General features: G+C 42.2%; 1 protein-coding gene across 1 annotated transcript in view; it reads right to left on the reverse strand.

Moving 5' to 3' along the window:
* The window catches only part of LOC127654777 (receptor tyrosine-protein kinase erbB-4-like), a 514,812-nt gene that overhangs the window by 109,246 nt on the left and 384,216 nt on the right, over positions 1-21,350 (reverse strand). The window contains exons 11-12 of the mRNA XM_052142143.1: positions 16,625-16,715; positions 3,299-3,498 (exon numbers count right to left, since the gene is read on the reverse strand). Of these exons, the coding sequence (XP_051998103.1) occupies positions 3,299-3,498; positions 16,625-16,715 (291 nt within the window). The remainder of the gene's footprint in view (positions 1-3,298; positions 3,499-16,624; positions 16,716-21,350) is intronic.

A 21,350-nucleotide genomic window follows, 5' to 3' on the forward strand; every position in this document is an offset into this window, starting at 1 on the left:
AACACAAATGCTCACAGGATACGCATTTAGCGGCCTGGTGTAAATAGCAATTTGTCTTGCCTGAGCACGTGAACTTATCATCAAGATGCATTTTAACATCAGGTGTAAAGGGGATCTTTATGTCAAGTTCAGCATGCTTGCAAAAATTCACAAATGAATGACTAAGCAATAAAAAATGAATAATCACTTACATGTTCATTGCCAAGTTTATGAGATCGATTCTCAGGAAACGCACGCAATAATAAGATGCATACCTTGAATATCCAAAGCAATTAAATTTTTTTTTAAATAAAAGCCTTTGACAATTGCATACATTTAATGTATAACTGCTCGAGAGCACTATATGAAAAGCCAGCCTTTCTCAGGAAACATGGTAGTTATGTTCTAGTTTAAGGACCAACTTGGTACTTAACACAATAAACCGCAGGAGGAGAGAAGTGGGAAACACTTTCAGCTGTGCTTTTGTGGCAGATGGATCAAAAAGCTGCAAACATCAAAGTTTTGACCCAGTTCAAAACACAGTTTGGGTTGTGTTGACGTCAAAAGCAGTGCTGGGTAGGTTTCCAGGGAGATAGGTAAGAGCCAGAGGGATCGCTGAGCCCTACAAAAGGCTACGGTTGCCGCAAGACATTAATGATTGTTGTTGTTTTACAACATCCTGTGCAATGGATAAGAAAAAATGCTTTTTAGTCATAAACATCACTCAGCACAGAGAGAAAGAGAGAGAGAGGGAGAAGAGTTATCAAGACAGGGGTGAAGTTAAATCCCTGTGGTGATTACAGCTTCTCCTAGAAAAAAATACCACGTTGGTAATGTCAGAAATTGTTGCAGGCTACCCCTGCAATTAATTTTCTCCAAACTTTTATGGAGAGACTTAACATTTGCAAAGAATGGGTAGTTAGATTGGCAGTCAACACTTAAACACAAGGCATTTGGGCTCTTAGACAAAGAGTACCTTTTTCAGGTTTACTGTTACATAATTCACAAAAACCTCACAGGACTTTGGTGTGTTTGGGCCCCGGGCATTTTTGAAGGGTAAAACAGAAGGGCATGGTAGGGGGGCTTCATCAGCACAAGTCAGAGAGCCTGTGCCTTTCACAGCAAAGTGAGGCTCCAAGCATCTCCGATCCCTCCTGACCCCTCCATCTGTGGAGGAACCCTGGCCCCTCATGGCCCCCACTAGGCTTAGTGAGGTGCACTGACCCAGGGAGAGGGACAGGTATGGGTAGTTACATCAGCTTTCTGCATCAAAGTCAGCAGGCATGCGTGAGATGCCGTGATCTTTCACAGTGGTTTGGGTGAACCAGGACACTGCAGTCAAAACCCTGAGAATGATTCTGGATGGAAAGAATAAAATCCAGCCTCAAGCGGAGTGAGCAAGACCTCTTTTCACAAGTCAGATAGTGCAGATAGTCAGTTAGACATTTGGTCTGAAGAACTGCAAAGCTTTGATGCAATTTGATTGTCTTTGATGTAAGTTTGGTCCTTTGAAAATGGATATCAAAGTATTATAGCATTTGTAGAGGTCTATCAGCATTCTTTTAAAAGAGCGGGATTTTATCACAGACATCACGAGTATGTTTTCACTCAAGATGACAGCATACTGATGTATTTTGCTGTTCTTCAGTAACTTTTTTTTTTGTAATTGTATGAAACACAATTTCTCACATGAACAAGCTACTCTCATAGTGCTCATGAACATGTGATGGATGTCAGAATGTTTCTGGTTTCTCACCAAAATCAAAGGCCTTCAGAAGACTTGCAGTATGATGCATGAGCCGCATAGACTACTTTTATGATACTTTTGGGTCCTTTTTTAGAAGTAAGGCACTTCTCACTGTCATTGTATTGAGAGATTTACATTCATTCATCAATATGATCCTAAAGTCAAGCTCTCACTACACGATTTTTGGACAGATTTTGCTATCGCAAACAGATTTCAGTGGTCTGCCACTAAAATGTCAGATCGCCACCAAATCGGAGCTTGCTACAGTTAGCCATACACGTTAACTATGAACAGGTCAGGGTCATGATCTGAGCCAGTCTTCAGCAGTCACATATGCTGGGAAATTTTGACACCATGCTTGATATTATCTCCTCGTTTGAGAGATGCAATGACAAGTGCGAACTGCTCCAGCCAATCACATCTTATCGTGCATCTTTCTGTACAAGAATGGAAAGCCACAATTTGATAATTATGTTTTATTGTATTAAACTAACAAGTAAGAATTTTTAATAAATAAACATATGGTCTGCACACTCTATTTGACATTGTGCTGTTTTAATTACCTCCAAACCTTTTTTTTCCCTAAAACAGACACAGATGTCTTTCATGTCTTTCCAAACACAGTTGCTGCCATATTTTATTTTTTCCTTCTCTTCTTTTGTTTTTCAGACAAAATCACTTAGCAGACAACTTCTGGACAACGAGCTGACAGTAACCCTTTATTTCTGGTAAAATTTTGTGGTCACTCTCATTTCTCACATGATAAAAAAAATAAAACCAATTTAGTCAAAGACCTTGTAGTTTATGCACCTCATTTGCATTACGTGGTGTAGTATGAGAGCTGCTAAGATAAGAAGATGACAAATGACAAGAAACCTTGTTGTGTAATGTGAGCATTACAGAGATTCAGGTAGTCTGACAATGGTATAGTGAAAGCGCAACTTCAGCGGCACATAAAACAACTACATGGTTGGTCCCTTTAAATGTCAGCCAGATGGTCTCTTTCTGTCTAAAAGGGTGGTTCTTTGCCAGAATAAGCTGCTAACTCGACCAGACTTTATTGTGCAAGTCAAAAATCTGTTAGTGCGAGACAGGGAATAAAAAGATGTCTGGATCTATTGAAACTACAAAGCTGTAACCTGCATCCCATTGAAAATGTGTGGAATCAAGTGTGTCCGAGCAAAAAGTACAACAAACACAATAGAGATACACTTGTTCTGTCAGGAGGAATGGGCAAAAATTCCAGCAAAGTATTGTGTTAAGGCTATTTCAAACATTTGATTGAAGCTGAGAAATTATAAAGGCCACCGACGAATTTTGATATAGTAAATACAAGCTGAATAAATGTGTAGAGTTGTGAAAAATGTTTGTTTGAATGGCTTTAGCCTAGTTGTGTACATTTGGCCTCAACTGTAGGTGTCCAAACCCCTAACCCTAGCCCAATATCTAACCTTAAGACTTTTACCCCAACCCTAAAATCTGACTGGTTGATAGGAATGTTGATCCATAAACTTGTTTCTAATGTTCTTGGAAAAACATGGTCACCATAGTAAAAGAGAGTCTTGAACTTACTGCACTCCTTTGGGTCTCGGTTATTGCGTATCAGGACCTTCTGCGTGTTGGTACGGAAGAGTCCTGTCCAGTTGACAGTGTTGTAGTAGCAGAGCTGGCTGTTGTTGGTGACGTACACATTTCCTGCACTGATCTCATTGAGAGACTGCAGCTGAAGCGATGAAATCCACTGTTGCTTCAGTACCAGAAGAGAAATGCCACTGAGCACAAGAGAACACACAGGAGAAGTTGCTTTTAAATATCTGAATCAAGAATAAAAGACTCAAAGGTTTGGATAACTTTGTTAGTATCAGGTCTTTCATTCAGAACTGACAAAGAATAATCAGAATGGGTAATAGGAATACTAAATGAGATCTCATATTTTCTGGAACTGCAAGAAGATTTTGGTATTTTAAACTCAAACTTTATTTGTTAGTTATTGATTATTCCACTTTCAATTATAGCCTATCCCCCTATATATATATATATTATATATATACACTCACCTAAAGGATTATTAGGAACACCTGTTCAATTTCTCATTAATGCAATTATCTAATCAACCAATCACATGGCAGTTGCTTCAATGCATTTAGGGGTGTGGTCCTGGTCAAGACAATCTCCTGAACTCCAAACTGAATGTCAGAATGGGAAAGAAAGGTGATTTAAGCAATTTTGAGCGTGGCATGGTTGTTGGTGCCAGACGGGCCGGTCTGAGTATTTCACAATCTGCTCAGTTACTGGGTTTTTCACGCACAACCATTTCTAGGGTTTACAAAGAATGGTGTTAAAAGGGAAAAACATCCAGTAAGCGGCAGTCCTGTGGGCGAAAATGCCTTGTTGATGCTAGAGGTCAGAGGAGAATGGGCCGACTGATTCAAGCTGATAGAAGAGCAACTTTGCCTGAAATAACCACTCGTTACAACCGAGGTATGCAGCAAAGCATTTGTGAAGCCACAACACACACAACCTTGAGGCGGATGGGCTACAACAGCAGAAGACCCCACCGGGTACCACTCATCTCCACTACAAATAGGAAAAAGAGGCTACAATTTGCAAGCGCTCACCAAAATTGGACAGTTGAAGACTGGAAAAATGTTGCCTGGTCTGATGAGTCTCGATTTCTGTTGAGACATTCAGATGGTAGAGTCAGAATTTGGCATAAACAGAATGAGAACATGGATCCATCATGCCTTGTTACCACTGTGCAGGCTGGTGGTGGTGGTGTAATGGTGTGGGGGATGTTTTCTTGGCACACTTTAGGCCCCTTAGTGCCAATTGGGCATTGTTTAAATGCCACGGCCTACCTGAGCATTGTTTCTGACCATGTCCATCCCTTTATGGCCACCATGTACCCATCCTCTGATGGCTACTTCCAGCAGGATAATGCACCATGTCACAAAGCTTGAATCATTTCAAACTGGTTTCTTGAACATGACAATGAGTTCACTGTACTAAAATGGCCCCCACAATCACCAGATCTCAACCCAATAGAGCATCTTTGGGATGTGGTGGAACGGGAGCTTCGTGCCCTGGATGTGTATCCCACAAATCTCCATCAACTGCAAGATGCTATCCTATCAATATGGGCCAACATTTCTAAAGAATGCTTTCAGCACCTTGTTGAATCAATGCCACGTAGAATTAAGGCAGTTCTGAAGGCGAAAGGGGTCAAACACAGTATTAGTATGGTGTTCCTTTAGGTAAGTGTATATATATATATATATATATATATATATATATATATATATATATATATATATATATATATATAATATGTATATTTATATATATATATAAAGATTAATGCAGCAAAGAAAAGTATAATTATAATAAAGTATAATAAGTATAATTAGCTCTTGGTTTTTACTAGGTCCCCTTTCCGTAAAGAAAAGGTTCAGTTATTATAGAAATATTTCTTTATTAGAAAGGTTGTTAGCAATAATACGTAGAGCAAAGCCTTCCATTTCAGCAGTTTGGGGTAGACTTATTTCTTATAGTATCTGCATAAAGGGATAGTTCAAACCAAAATTAAAATGTTATCTGTAATCATTTTCAATTCCCATGTTGTTCTAAACACAAATTACTTTCCTCCATGGAACACAAAATGCAATGTTAAGCAGAATCTTAGGGTCTGACAATAATCCAAGATGGCGGCGCGGTAGCACGCAGCGGCCACTCCGGATCCACAATGGTGCTATTTTTGTTAAAAAAGCCCGACTTTTGCAGCACATGGACATCGGAGCAACCGGTGTTCGTGTCTACCATCGCCAGACACTACTAAAATATAAGACTCATGCAAAAACCAAGCTGCATGATGACCTGCAGGAGGCGCTACGCGTACTCAGCTTGCTGCGGAGACCAGGCCTCCAGTCCTCGGCGTCGCCTGATGCCGGTGGCCGGGGAAGAGGACGTCGTAAGCGGTGTGCGAGAAAGCGGAAGCGCGGCAAGAGGGCGGGGGTTCATGCTAGGCTAAAAACAAACCCTAGCCGGCCGGCTCTCCCGTCTATCCTGCTCTCAAATTTTTGCTCCCTGGACAATAAACTGGACTATATCCGACTCCAGCAGGCTAACCAGCGTGAGTTTAGAGATTGCTGCGTCTTTGTTTTCACGGAGACGTGGCTCAGCGACAGAGTCCCAGATGCCGCCATTCAGCTAGACGGGCTCACCTCGTTTCGTGCCGACAGAAATACAGCTCTCTGCGGTGGTGGCTTGTGTGTTTACATCAACACGGAATGGTGCAAGAACTCTATGCTAGTCTCTAGTTACTGTTCATCGCTGTTAGAGCTTGTGACTGTTAGATGCAGACCTTTTTATCTACCACGGGAATTCACCACTGTTTACATAACCGGAGTTTACATTCCCCCCAGCGCTAACGCTAAGGAAGCGCTCTGTGAACTGTATGGGGCTATGAGCGAACTGCAGAACGGTCACCCCGACGGACTGCTTATTGTCGCCGGAGATTTCAACCATGCGAATCTCAAGACAGTGCTCCCTAAATTCCATCAGTATGTGGACTTTGCAACGAGAGGGGCGAACGCGCTTGATCTTGTTTACACAAACATCCCAGGCGCGTACCGGGTGGAGCCCCGCCCCCACCTCGGCTACTCAGACCACATCTCTGTTATGCTAATTCCAGCATACAGACCGCTCATCAGACGCACAAAACCGCTTCAGAAGCAGGTGAAAACCTAGCCAGCAGGAGCCATCTCTGCTCTTCAGGACTGTTTTGAGTGTACTGACTGGCACATGTTCAGGGACGCTGCAACATATGGCAATTCTACCAACTTGGAGGAATACACAGCATCAGTGACCAGCTACATCAGCAAGTGCATTGATGATGTCACTTTCTCCAAGACCATCACCACACGCTTCAACCAGAAGCCGTGGATGACTGCGGAGGTGCGCACGCTGCTGAGGTCCCGAGACTCCGCCTTCAGAGCAGGCGATAAGGCAGCCCTAAGAACAGCAAGGGCCAAACTGTCACAGGCAATCAGAGAGGCAAAGCGCACACGCTCAGAGAATCCACAGTCACTTCCAGGACAGTGGTGACACGCGGTGCATGTGGCAGAGCATCCAGGCCATCACCAACTACAGGACAACATCAGTTGCCTGTGACAAAGATGCCTCCCTTCTAGATGCGCTGAACGACTTCTACGCTCGGTTTGAAGTGCAGAACGACGTGGTGGTGAGCAAGACCACCCCTCCTCCCAACGACCAGGTGCTCTGTCTTACCACGGCAGATGTGAGGTAAACTCTACATAGAGTCAACCCACGGAAGGCTGCTGGACCAGACAACATTCCTGGCAGAGTGCTCAGAGGATGTGCAGACCAGCTAGCAGATGTTCTTACCGACATCTTCAACATCTCTCTGAGCAGCGCCGTCGTTCCAACGTGCTTCAAGGCCACCATCATCATCCCCATGCCAAAGAAGTCTTCAGTGTCCTGCCTCAATGACTACCGTCCCGTCGCACTTACACCCATCATCATGAAGTGCTTCGAGAGGCTCGTAATGAGGCACATTAAGACCCAGCTGCCCCCCTCACTAGACCCACTACAGTTTGCGTATCGTCCAAACCGTTCAACAGATGATGCCATCGCCACAACCCTCCATCTGGCCCTCACCCACCTAGACAATAAGGACTCATCCGTTCGAATGCTGTTCATAGATTTCTGCTCAGCATTCAACACATCATTCCCCAGCACCTGATTGGAAAGCTGAACCTGCTGGGCCTGGACACCTCCCTCTGCAACTGGATCCTGGACTTCCTGACTGGGAGACCTCAGTCAGTCCGGATCGGGAACAGCATCTCCACCACCACCACACTGAGCACTGGGGCCCCCCAGGGCTGTGTGCTCAGTCCACTGCTGTTCACTCTGCTGACTCACGACTGTGCAGCAATGCACAGCTCGAACCACATCGTCAAGTTCGCTGATGACACGACCGTTGTGGGTCTCATCAGCGAGAACGACGAGTCAGCATACAGAGAGGAGGTGCAGCGGCTGACGAACTGATGTAGAGCCAACAACCTGTCCCTGAATGTCGACAAAACAAAAGAGATGGTTGTTGACTTTAGGAGAGCACAAGGTGAACACACTCCGCTGAACATCGACGGCTCCTCTGTGGAGATCGTCAAGAGCACCAAATTCCTTGGTGTTCACCTGGCAGAGAATCTCACCTGGTCCCTCAACACCAGCTCTATTACCAAGAAAGCCCAGCAGCGTCTCTACTTTCTTCGAAGGCTGAGGAAAGCACATCTCCCACCCCCCATCCTCACTACATTCTATAAAGGGACTATTGAGAGCATCCTGAGCAGCTGCATCACTGCCTGGTTTGGGACTTGCACCGTTTCGGTCCGCAAAGCCCTGCAGAGGATAGTGAGGACAGCTGAGAAGATCATTGGGGTCTCTCTTCCCTCCATCAAAGACATTTACAAAAAACACTGTATCCGCAAAGCAACCAGCATTGTGGATGACCCCACACACCCCTCACACAAACTCTTTACCCTCCTGCTGTCTGGCAAAAGGTACCGAAGCATTCGGGCCCTCACGGCCAGACTGTGTAACAGCTTCTTCCCCCAAGCCGTCAGACTCCTCAATACTCAGAGACTGGTTTGACACACACACACACACGTGTCCTGAGTTGCACTTTAATTACTGTCACTATATAACTGTCTGCTACCTCAATAACTGCTATGTGCATAGAACACTATCTCATAGTATGTTATGTTTACGTTTTTAGAAACTGTCATCTTTTTGCACTACTGAGTACTGGTCGGCGCTGCACTGTGTCTATTGTCCTGTTCATTGTCAGTAATTTGTTGTACTGTCCCGTACTTTGCACATGTTTGCACGTGCACTTTATATAGGTATTTTATATAGGTATTTTATTTCGTTGTGTTGTCTCATGTGGTCCTTTGTTGTTTTTATGTAGCACCATGGTCCTGGAGGAACGTTGTCTCGTTTTGCTGTGTACTGTAATAACTGTATATGGTTGAAACGACAATAAAATCCACTTGACTTGACAGTCTCAGTTACCCTCCTTTTGCATTCCACGAAAGAAAGTAAGTCATATGTATTTGAAATAACCTGATGGTGAAAGATTAAACATTTTAACATTCTTTAAACCTCCCTATTCTGTAACGGCATGACAACAACATACTAATGTCTTGATGATTCCATGCTGCTGTTGATGTCAGAGTTTGGTTTGTTTGATTGGTGTTTTCCGAACTCAAGTGGGCACCAGTCAACTGCACTACTTGAAAGGCTGGAGTGCGTTCATGTGCATATACTTTGTGTTCCTTTCAATATAGTTCATATTTATATGATTTGTATAAGTACCAGGCATTAGATAGTATACCTTTGTTGTATTAAATCTGCATACAAATGTGTAAAATGCATTATAAATAATTGCAAAAAAAAAAAAAGATCACAAAAAAGAATGAGATCTGACACAAAACAAGCTCTGAAATGATGACTTCATAAGAAAAGGGCATGAGCGATTTGTCAGTGTGACAGATGCTGTTGCCTTTCCAAAGTGTTTAGCTTGCGTCCCCATCTACCGGCGGCCAGGATATCCCACTTCAGATGAGTAGAGATCAGTTAATTCCAAGCCATAATCACAAGGCTTTTTTAATCACAGGCAGGCATGCTGAAGTGCACATCAAAAGGGCTTTGAAACAGCCATCAGTGGAGAGCCAGAGAGAACATGAAGGTGCACTTACACTCTGAAATCACTCTCATCTTGCTGATTTGCCTCCAAGAGAGTAATTTCTCTTTAACCCTCTTTCTGTCTACCTTTCTCTCTCTTATCTTTCTTAGGCAAAAGACCAGTGTCAGACACAGCACAAACTGTGCTTTTTTTTTCTTCTCATCATATCATGTGACAGACGGTAATTGGTACAGTGGTAGCGCTTTCAACAAATTACCCCGCAAACGTTGAAACAGGCTGGCGGATACATGCTGCCCTTGCTCTCTCTCTCTTTCTTTCTCTCTCTCTCTCTTTTCTGCCTCTCTTGACTTAACTCTTAGCAAATAAAGCTTTTCATCTGGACTCTTTGACTGTTGGAAAGACTGGCTTGTCCTTTTTAGAAAAGACAAAGTCTATCTAACATATTATATGTGGTCATAGAAAGGATTCTTTGATATAATCACTTAATAGCATCTTTTTAATAAATACTGAATGACCTCTGCACATGATGATGCCATATTAATACAGTTCAAAGGACAAATTTATATTATGTAGCAAATCATCCATGTCCAATCCATGTCCACGCAAATACTTTTTCATTTGAAAACTCTGTTTTCACATTCCAAACGTCATCGTTTTCCAAAATATGTGCTAATGGAGTGTTTTTGAATGTCTCTGTTTTTGGTGGTGGACAACTCTAACCTAGCCCTTAGGATGAGAGGTGTTAATGTGCGAAATCTTTTTAGTGTTGAAGTTTTTGCAAGAGTTTACAAACATAAACTGTATAGAATATACTGCAGGGGTCTGCAAACCTTTTGACATAGAGCCCGCAAATATATAATTTCAAAATTTTTCCTAATTATTTTTGGTTATTTTTTTTTCATTACAAATTACATTATAAGCATAACAGTTTGAGTGACAAATTTGAGCAAAAACCTGATGATTGTGATATATACTATTGTGATAACCTGCATGTGAATTTTCACAGAGCATCTTGTGAAAGTGCTTTAATGAAAGAAAACCTGTCCATTTGTACAAACTTTGTTAACACTTATTAACAAAATTAGCTTATTTGATTACTGATCACAAAATGGTGTGGAATCTTATATAATGTCATACATTTTCCAGAGGGGTAATTACTAGCATGCAAGCAACAGTGAGAGAGTAGCATGCTATTTTATTTATTTGAAGTTTTTTACACCTGCATTCCAATAAACATCTTGATGTAATCCTTCATCATGACCACGCAGCGTGTTTTCATCAGCTGAATGGGAGGATAATCACTATTAAAGTGTGATGAGACTCGTGCTGCATGTGCAAGCCATTCACAAATCACAAGCCAATCAACTATTTAGCCCTTTTCAGTGAATCGCAACACTTTACTAACACTACTTCCAGGGTTCATGTATAATTTGAATAGACTCAGATTTTGATCCCCACGATGTGGGTTTATGTTTTCTTTTTTAATCTTTTAAGTAATTTTGAATGTGACCATGGTTTATGGAGGGTGTACCTGTATGCGAAATCTCAGTATTAATAGTGGTGTTTTCCTTATTACGTCACATGTTGTTCTGAAAGCAAAAAGTAACAAATGAAACACGGAATGAAGACTGTCATCTGCGCAGCCTGACCAAAGCAAAGCAGGTGCTTTGTACTTGCCTGATTAACCGAAAGTGGAGTGCTGCAGGCTCGTAATGCATGAATGGATTGCACGCGCTGCACAAGTCTGTTAGGTATACTTCAGTCTTGTCACATTTTAACTCGGTACGGTTATGATATACGGTAGTATATACAGTACTGTGCAAACGTTTTAGGCAACAACATTAGGAAAAATGTTGCATATTAAGGATGTTTTCAAAAATAATTGGAAAAATGTTGCATAGTAATAATGTTATAAATAGTTATCATTTTTAAATGAATGTCATGCTAAGTCCAGCAAACATAAAAAAAGCTAAATCAATATTTGATGTGGCCACCTTTGCCTTGAAAAAGTTTTTCTTGTAGCCTAATAGACTATACTCATGCAGCAAAACTGAATCTGCTATGTTCTTGTGAGCTGTGTATTTTGGGCTTTGAACCTAAAATCTGGATATGTTCTTGTCTACCGTGCACAAAGGGACCTGGTAGTTCCAAGACTGGCATACATTTGATTGATATTGTAGCGTGTTTAAAGATTATGAGTGAGTGTTCTGAATGCACTGATAATATAATGCACTAAGTTCAATTATGCTTTCAGGTTGGATGATAATGGGAAAGCTGCCCTTCTGGGGGGGAAGTTCGTTAATTGTTCGTTAACTTCGTGTTGCCTCTTACCTATGGCCAAGAATAAATCTCAAAAAAGCAGAACGCCTGCACTCATTCATTAACAGTGATTGTTACAGTAAAAGACTATGTTATATTACAAGGTGACATTATGCATGTTATCCGCTGTGCTGAACTTTCCCCCTTAATTATCACCCCCTCCCACCTCTGCTGCTGTCTGTCAGCCCATAAGAAAGGTTTACTCATGTGCTTAAAGCCAAAAACCGGGAAAGGAGAGATGATAATAGCACAGGTCAAGGTAATCAAAAAAAATATACACTGCCCTTCATTCTAATATACATGATCAGCCAGAACATTAAAACCACCTGCCTAATATTGAGTAGGTCCCACTCATGCTGCAAAAACAACGCCAACCTGCATCTCAAAATAGCATTGTGCTTTTTGTTTTTGGCACCATTAGTGGAGTAAATTCTAGAGACTGTTGTACGTGAAAATCTTAAAAGTTCAGCAGTTATAGAAATACTCAAACCAGTCCGTCTGGCACCAACAAACTTCCATATATTTATCTAATCAGCCAATTGTGTGGAAGCAGAGCAGTGCATAAACTTATGCAGATACATGTCAGGAGCTTCAGTTAATGTTCACATCAACCATCAGAATGGGGAAAAATGTGACCTCAATGATTTGGACCATGGCATGATTGTTGGTGCCAGATGCCAGTGTGTGTTGATGAGACAGGACAACAGAGAATGGCCAGATTGGTTCGAACCAGCGGCGGCTGCTGGTCTTTCAAAGAGGGGAAGCTCATTTTCGGCCTACATTATAAACTTATTTACCCTATTTTTTGCACTAAATCAATCTTAGGTGTTGATCTGCCCTGCTGTTTAATTCTAATTTTTTCCTCGTAAGGAAGACTTTCAAATGGCTTCGCCAAAATCAGGTCGACAATATTAGCACCGTTTGCCATCGTGCGCAGTTTCACCCGTACAACGCTAGCCTAGCCTACTGTATGAATGAATGAATGAACGAACGAACTAACGAACGAACGCTCTAAAACAAAATATATTAAACTTGGTAAAACTGAAACAAGGAATGTGGTGTATAATTGTGTGAAATGTATTATGCAAACTGACTAGCAATTTCGCCAAACAAATATAAAGAAATAGGTTGCAGCAGTTTGTCTTTCGACTACACTTGAGAAATCCGCGATGGGACTGAGCTGAATAGCTTCAGTGACTTCTTATAGTACAGATTCGCTGTCAATCAAAAGGAGATGCAGTCTTTCAACAGATCCTCCAATCATCACGCGGAAGCCCGGAGTCCGTGCCAGCCCACTCCTCATTCACCCCCAGAGACGCTGAGCGTCCGTGGGCGGGACATAATCGCAGCATTTATCCAATGACCGTCTATTTTCGGAGCACTGAAAAAAACTGTTCAGAGCAGCCCCGTTGAAGTCAAAGGACGCTCGGCTTCAACAGGGAAATGCACTGACGCTACGGGAATGTATGAGAAGTAAATCGAGTCAGCCGACCTGCTATATGTAATGTAGCTGATTCTGAACGAACTCGTCTTCGAGATGAACGTGTTCTAACGCATTTTTAGTCAATAAATTGTTTACACAATAGTACATATTTGACCATTATTTTTTTGACATTATAGGGGAAGCTGAGCTTCCCTTGCAGTCTTAAAGAAATCCCCACTGGTTCGAACTGACAAAGTCTACGGTAACTCAGATAACCGCTCTGTACAATTGTGGTGAGAAGAATAGCATCTCAGAATGGGATGTATTTTGAATGGGATATATTTTCCAGAAGTAGGCTACAAATATAATTATAGAACGTTAATGTATTGTTCATCTTTTTTAATGCAAGGGCGTAATAGAGCATTTGTCAAATATTCCAATACATTTCTATTAATAATGTCATGTAAAGTTTAATATTTTCCCCATAATTAATCAGCACAGCTAAACACCTTTCCTCATAGTTCAATAACATGAAACAGCAGTGTAAAGGCATTATACACACCTATATAAATATCTTAATCTTGATGAAAATAGTTTTTTTACATGTATACACAAAAATGCACCTCCCATTAGAGCTCTCCCAACATAAATCATCTTCCCACGGACGCAGATCTTTACAAACTGCACTCCCATGTGCAGATGTAGTAGCTCTGGTTGGTATGTGTATGTGTTGTCACACTGGAGATCCAGGTACAAATCCTACCCCTTGACATAATTTTTCCCATGTTTCTACTCTTAATATTTCCTATAATAATACTTATAGTAATAAATAAAAGAGATTCCTCACAGTGATTTGGTCACAGTGAAGGTCTGGGAGTTGAGAGAAGGATTTGATCTGGATAAAATTAACCATGGTTTTACTGTAGTAATATTGTAGTAACCATGTGTATTGGTGGAAACCGTAGTTCTGATGTAACCATGGTGTTACTACAGTATCATGTGGTTGAAATTATTTAATAGTACCATGTTTAATTTTGTGGTTACTATGATTTCACTAGAAAAATACCATGGTGATACTATTTTTCTGTAGTAAAACGTCTAGGTTACGTATGTAACGACGTTGTGTCTGAGAAGCGACACTAGGGGTCTCTCTTGAGCGCCGATATTCACCTCTGAACTATGAAAAAATGCCAATGAGAGCTGGCACCCAGTATTTGCATGTCCCGCCCCCGGACATACGGGTATTTAAGCGGCGCAAATACGGGAGTTCATTCAGGATTTTTCTGAGGAGCCGGAAATGGTCCGGCCACAACAGTGGCTCGGCTCAGCGACGTGGCAGGGGAGACACAACGTCTCGTTCCCTCCATCGGGGAACGGAGGTTACATACGTAACTGAAATGGCTCTCTCTCACTACAAGAGAAAGCAGAGATCGCAACGCTGCCGCGGTTATGTTCTCACACTGAAAACATAACCCATTGAAGAGAATGCTCATCCCAAGCTTGGACGGAAACAAGCAAGCGTGCCGGGGAGGCGGGGGAGGCAGGGCGTTTCGAGGGGGTTCACCCGGCGAAACGGAGCCCGTCACTGTCCCCAGATCGTTTTCATCGCCCGCGGCGCCTGCCTCAATCCCGTAGGAAGGAGGCGAGGCGCGGGGGGCGGCTGAAGCGGCTTTTTCTCACTACAAGAAAAAGCCTACGACCGCAATGCTGTCATGGCTATGTTCTCGTACTGAAAACATAGACCATTCATAAAAACGCTGCCTGCATGTGATCGCAACCCAGGAATGCAAGGTAGTTTTTATGGCCGTCACAGGTGGGGAGAATCAACGCATCCAGAAACTACACAGAGGCGGAAAATCGTCTTTAAAAAGATGCGTCCTGAGAAGGACGTTCAACGCCGCTGTGTTTTGCTCTTTTAGAGCGAAATTCACTCTTTCAGAATAACTCTTTCGAGTTGTCTGCGCTGTCGAAGCGCCCAGGGGCAAGAATGCACAGCCGTGCATGAATGAGAAAGCCGCTGTTATGCGCCGTTAGATCCAACAGCATGCAGAGCGTCAGAGGATTAAACAGGAACTGGGTGTAACTCGCAGCAGACTGCATGCACGACCATCGGCTCTGAAGAAATTTTCTGAATGAACTCCCGTATTTGCACCGCTTAAATACCCGTATGTCCGGGGGCGGGACATGCAAATACTGGGTGCCAACTCTCATTGGCCTTTTTTCATAGTTCAGAGGTGAATATCGGCACTCAAGAGAGACCCCTAGTGTCGCTTCTCCGACACAACGTGGAGAGAGCAACAGAAGGGGAACCATGTTTAATTTTTTGTAAGGTAGGGACTGGAGTAGGGGTTGCTGTAGGGTGTCTGTGGGACTCCAAATAAACACAATAAAAATGCTGCAGTGATTCCATTATACTGTGTTAGTATTTAAACAGAGTGTAAGAGTATCTAAAACTATTTACACAGTGCAACGATTCTCTTTGTTGCTTTTTACACTAAGTGAAAATTGCATCTGTCACTATTTGCACTTTTTATATATATATATATATATATATATATATATATATCACAGCAGTGCAGATTAAAAATACTGTCTGCTGTAGTTAAGTATGGACTGACTAAATAACGGAAACATTCTCATCATAAGCAGAGAACTCATAATTTCAAAATTGTGGTTGTCTTTCCTTGCCATCCATGTCAGAGATGATGAAATCTCTTATTAATTTTCACAAAATGAAAAAATATATATATTATTTTAATAATTTTGTATTACTATTATTACAAAAGGCTTGAAACATGTTGATTTTTCAAGCTAATTTTAGACGGGAAAAACGTTTTATTCTAGAGGTGCTCTGGAACCACATTAAATTGTCCTGTCACAAACCTGGCTTAGCTGAACTGTCGCAGTCATATAAGACACATGAAGATGAATTCTCGTTTCCTGCTGTATGTTTTTGCAAAAAATCATCAATATTGCTGCATTCTGTATGTCTCCCCTACAGTCAACTGTCATTAAATTAACCACATCTGCAGCTCTACTATGCAGAACCTCATGTCTACTCACATTAATGCGGGGAAGTGTGGCGACGCAGATACAGGTGGCTATCTTTTTGCTTGTTCATTTCATTCTGTTGCAGATATTAAACATGTTAGTTTAAAGGGCCATTCACACCAAGCTTTTATACACAAATGCTTACACAATCACTTAGCCCAGTGTCAGAAAACTAGAACAAAACTTTTGATCTTGGTCCGGAATGAATTGTCCTTTGCTTAGAATCCGGACCGGAGTCAACCTATTGAGTACCCCTGCTACATACTGTAGGTGCTGTATTGAAACCATTGAAGAACCTTATTTTTAAGATTGAACTTAATTATACACATGTTTTGACTGAATAGGTTAATAAAGATATCTTCTGGATCTGGCTGGCTCTTACCTGTAAAGAGACCTGCCTCCAATGGTAGCCAGATTGGAGAAGACACTCAGATCAGTCATGTTCTCTGGCCAGGACTGAATGTTAAGATAACCTGGAAAAAAGATGACATCCACTTAGTTGGCTAAATAAATGAGAAGGATATAGCTGCATACAGTGCTCCAAAAAAGGGGCGGGAGTGGAAGAGACACCCCATTTTGAAGTTGGTGCAACCCCCTTCTGGAGTAACCACACCCCCTCTTGGAGTAAACCTGCCCTCATTTGGAGATTCCACCCCCATTTGGAGGTCTCCGGGCTGTAGCTATACCTACTTGAAATAAATAAAAGACTGTAAACTCAAGCATTGCCACCTAAAAGAGGGGGGGGAAGTAACCGAAGATCATCATGCCCCCGGACCCTCCTACAACAACTAGATGTGCCCTAGTAATTGACTCTTTGCTAAGCCCCGTCTTGAAAGCATTTCTGACCAATGCTGTCTTAGCAACTGTTGCCAGTCCTCTATAACTCTGACACGTGCTTGCTATTATCCAATTAGTGTCTTCGGGAGTGGTGTGTGTTTAAGTAGTTTTAAGCGAGATTTTATCAAAATGATCAAAAAATTTAAAACACGATGTTGCTTGTACAGGTCACTTGTAAAAGTGGCACGAGGTACCCAGAGAGGATACACGCAGTATTTTTCTTTCTTTAAAAGAAAACTTTAAATATATGTCAAGAAGCGCATACTATGGATTAACTTTGTTAGTCCTAATTCCCAAATGAGAATGAATAACATCAGCAAGGACGCCTACATTTCCTCGTAAATTAAAGATAATAAATGAACATTCATTAATTTATGTATTGATTCATGTAATATAGTAACGCTATAGTAAATAAACAGTTCACAGCATCAAAATAAGTGTGTTATGATAAGTTATTAGCAGTTCTGTTCACTTACATTAATGTTACCTGGTGGGTAATCGCTATCAAATGACACTTTGCTCTTTTCAAGTGACAGTGATAAAGGTTTTTCTTTATGATTCAAGGTCTCCACAGTTTTCAATCAAATTATAGTGTAATTTAACCATTTCTGTTACAAAAAACTTCAGAAAAATATGACTTAGAATGCCACTCTTCATTCTAGCCTACTTAAGATTATTATCCATTCCATTTATGAAAATCTTATGGGTGTTCTTATCATTCCTATGGGTGTTCTGCAGAGCTGGTCAGAGCGAGTGATCGTAAAAGTCTACAAACAGTTGCAGCTGCAGCTGGACGGCCATAAACACTGCGCATACCATGAAACCTCCGAATGACCTGAGAATAGAATATTTCAGCAACCGTGAAGTGTGTCCCATATTTTATTGACTGTGTATAAGAACTGGCAATGCACGATTCATTAATTAAAATTAATCATTCTTTTGAGTCGGTTCTTTTCAGTGAATTGGCACACTGGCTCATAAAACAGTCTAAATCAAATGCAAAGGGCTACTTGTGAATTCATAACATGCACTAGCATATTTCTTCCCAGCATTGTTATTTAGCATGTTGGGACACTTTTTATAGTGTACATACATGTTGGTGTGTATTAATTTATGTATTATTATTATTTTTTTCTATTTTGATGGTGCTGGAGAATCTAGCCTAGAGTGCCAAATGGGGCAGAACCAGCATTGCCTGACTATTTTTATTCTCAAAGCCTGTACATATCTATCTCAGCTTAGTTAATGAAGAGCTATAGACCATTGAGGCATTTTAATAATGGACTCAGAAATGAATTATTTATTAAAAGGAAGACAGTCCTATGCATACAGCAAGAGAAGACAAACAGGCCAGAGAAGTGGAAAAAGAGAGGACTTGGGAAATCAAACGGAGAGTTTATAAGGACAAGTTGAGCATAAATTACACCAATTAATTTAACAATGAAATGACTGTATGGTGCACACTTTAAATTATAGAGCCAGTTGCTTTTGAAATCTTATTGCCTTTAAACTATTTGATTACTTTTGGAGGGACACATTTAGACCAAATCTGTATTCTGTTAAGAGGGTAATACAAATATTTTTCCTATCTCTTCCAAAATGCGATGTTCATACAGAAACTATATCTAATCCACAATTTGATACTTATAATAAGTGAATAGTTTAGAAGGAAACCTGACCTGCTTTGTTTTCGTTAAAATCAAGTTTAAATCCCATACTCATTAGCAGTCTACTGCAAAAAGACTTCAATAAATATTAATGCAGGCATTTGATTAAGGCATTTGCCTTCAGTGATGGTTTTCCAGAGGAGAGAAAAAAATCCATCAATAAATAATAAATCAGTATAATCTAAGCTCCACATATCTTGATGTTGATATTAGCTGAGCTTTATTCACATAGATGATAGCCATTCTCAATGTTTATTATTAATGCTGAAAGTTTAGAGTTTAATAATACCAAAACTACCACAAACATGACAAAAATTTCATAATTTAAACTTTCTTAAACAGATCTTTCTGTACTAAATATCTTAATTGGAGTTAACTGCTTGAGCACTGCCACATTTCGCTGTCTGTAATAAGGTTGCTAAGGCAGATTAGAGGAAGTGCTTTGGTGAGGTGTTGTTAGCAAGGTGTCTACTGACACTAATTGCCTTAATGATAGAACTGTAGCAATGGGAAGCCTTAGTGTGTCTGTGTGTGTGTGTGTGTGTGTGTGTGTGTGTGTGTGTGTGTGTGTGTGTGTGTGTGTGTGTGGCGCATGTGTGCATAGTGCATCTTGAGAGAGGGCTGCTTGCCTGCCCGTGTTGTAATCTTTTTATTCTATGTGTGGAGGCAACCAGTGTTCGTGTCTACCATCGCCAGACACTACTGAAATATAAAAATCATGCAAAAACCAAGCTGCATGATGACCTGCAGGAGGCGCTACACATACTCTGCTTGCTGCGGAGAACAGACCTCCAGTCCTCGGCGTCGCCTGATGCCGGTGGATGGGGGAGAGGACGTCGTAAGCGGTGTGCGACGAAGCGGAAGCGCGGCAAGAGGGCGGGGGTCCATGCTAGGCTAAAAATAAACCCTAGCCGGCCGGCTCTCCCGTCTATCCTGCTCTCAAATGTTTGCTCCCTGGACAATAAACTTGACTTTATCCGACTCCAGCAGGCTACGCAGCGTGAGTTTAGAGACTGCTGCGTCTTTGTTTTCACGGAGACGTGGCTCAGTGACAGAATTCCGGACACTGCCATTCATTCCGTGCCGACAGAAATGCAGCTCTCTACGGTAAAACTCGCGGTGGTGGCTTGTGTGTTTACATCAACACGGAATGGTGCAAGAACACTATGCTAGTCTCTAGTTACTGTTCATCGCTGTTGGAGCTTGTCTGATGCAGACCTTTTTATTTACCACGGAATTCACCACTGTTTGCATAACCACAGTTTACATTCCTCCCAGAGCTAACGCTAAGGAAGCGCTCTGTGAACTATATGGGGCTATGAGCAAACTGCAGAACGCTCACCCCGATGGACTGTTTATTGTCGTGGGAGATTTCAACCATGCAAATCTCAAGACAGTGCTCCCTAATTTCCATCAGTATGTATATGCATATAATATGACTTTTCAACGAGAGGGGGGAACGCGCTTGATCTTGTTTACACAAACATCCCAGGCAGAGCCCCGCCCCCACCTCGGCTACTCAGACCACATCTCTGTTATGTTAATTCCAGCATACAGACCGCTCGTCAGACGCACAAAACCGCTTCAGAAGCAGGTGAAAACCTGGCCAGCAGGAGCAATCTCATCTTCAGGACTGTTTTGATTGTACTGACTGGCACATGTTCAGGGAGGCTGCAAAACTTGGAGGAATACACAGCATCAGTGACCAGCTACATCAGCAAGTGCATTAATGGTGTCACTTTCTCCAAGACCATCACCACATGCTCCAACCAGAAGCCGTGGATGACTGCGGAGGTGCGCACGCTGCTGAGGACCCGAGAATCCGCCTTCAGAGCAGGCGATAAGGCAGCCCTAAGAACAGCTAGGGCGAAACTGTCCCGGGCCATCAGAGAGGCAAAGCGCGCACACGCCCAGAGAATCCACAGTCACTTCCAGGACAGTGGTGACACGCGGCACATGTGGCAGGGCATCCAGGCCATCACCAACTACAGGACAACATCAGTTGCCTGTGACAAAGATGCCTCCCTTCCAGATGCGCTGAACGACTTCTACACTCGGTTTGAAGTGTAGAATGACGTGGTGGCGAGGAAGACCACCCCTCCTCCCAACGACCAGTTGCTCTGTCTTACCACGGCGGATGTGAGGAAAACTCAATGTAGAGTCAACCCACGGAAGGCTGCTGGACCAGACAACATTCCTGGCAGAGTGCTCAGAGGATGTGCAGATCAGCTAGTAGATGTTCTTACCGACATCTTCAACAACTCTCTGAGCAGCAGTGTCGTTCCAACGTGCTTCAAGTCCACCATCATCATCCCCATGCCAAAGAAGTCTTCAGTGTCCTGCCTCAACAACTACCGTCAGGTTGCACTCACACCAATCATCATGAAGTGCTTCGAGAGGCTCGTCATGAGGCACATTAAGACCCAGCTGCCCCCCTCACTAGACCCACTGCAGTTTGTGTATCGTCCAAACCATTCAGCAGACGACGCAATCGCCACAACCCTCCATCTGGCCCTCACCCACATAGACAAAAAGGACTCATACGTTCGAATGCTGTTCATAGACTTCAGCTCAGCATTCAACACGATAATTCCTCAGCACCTG

The sequence above is a fragment of the Xyrauchen texanus genome, chromosome 14 (genome assembly GCF_025860055.1).
Source record: "Xyrauchen texanus isolate HMW12.3.18 chromosome 14, RBS_HiC_50CHRs, whole genome shotgun sequence".
Lineage (NCBI taxonomy): Eukaryota > Metazoa > Chordata > Actinopteri > Cypriniformes > Catostomidae > Xyrauchen > Xyrauchen texanus.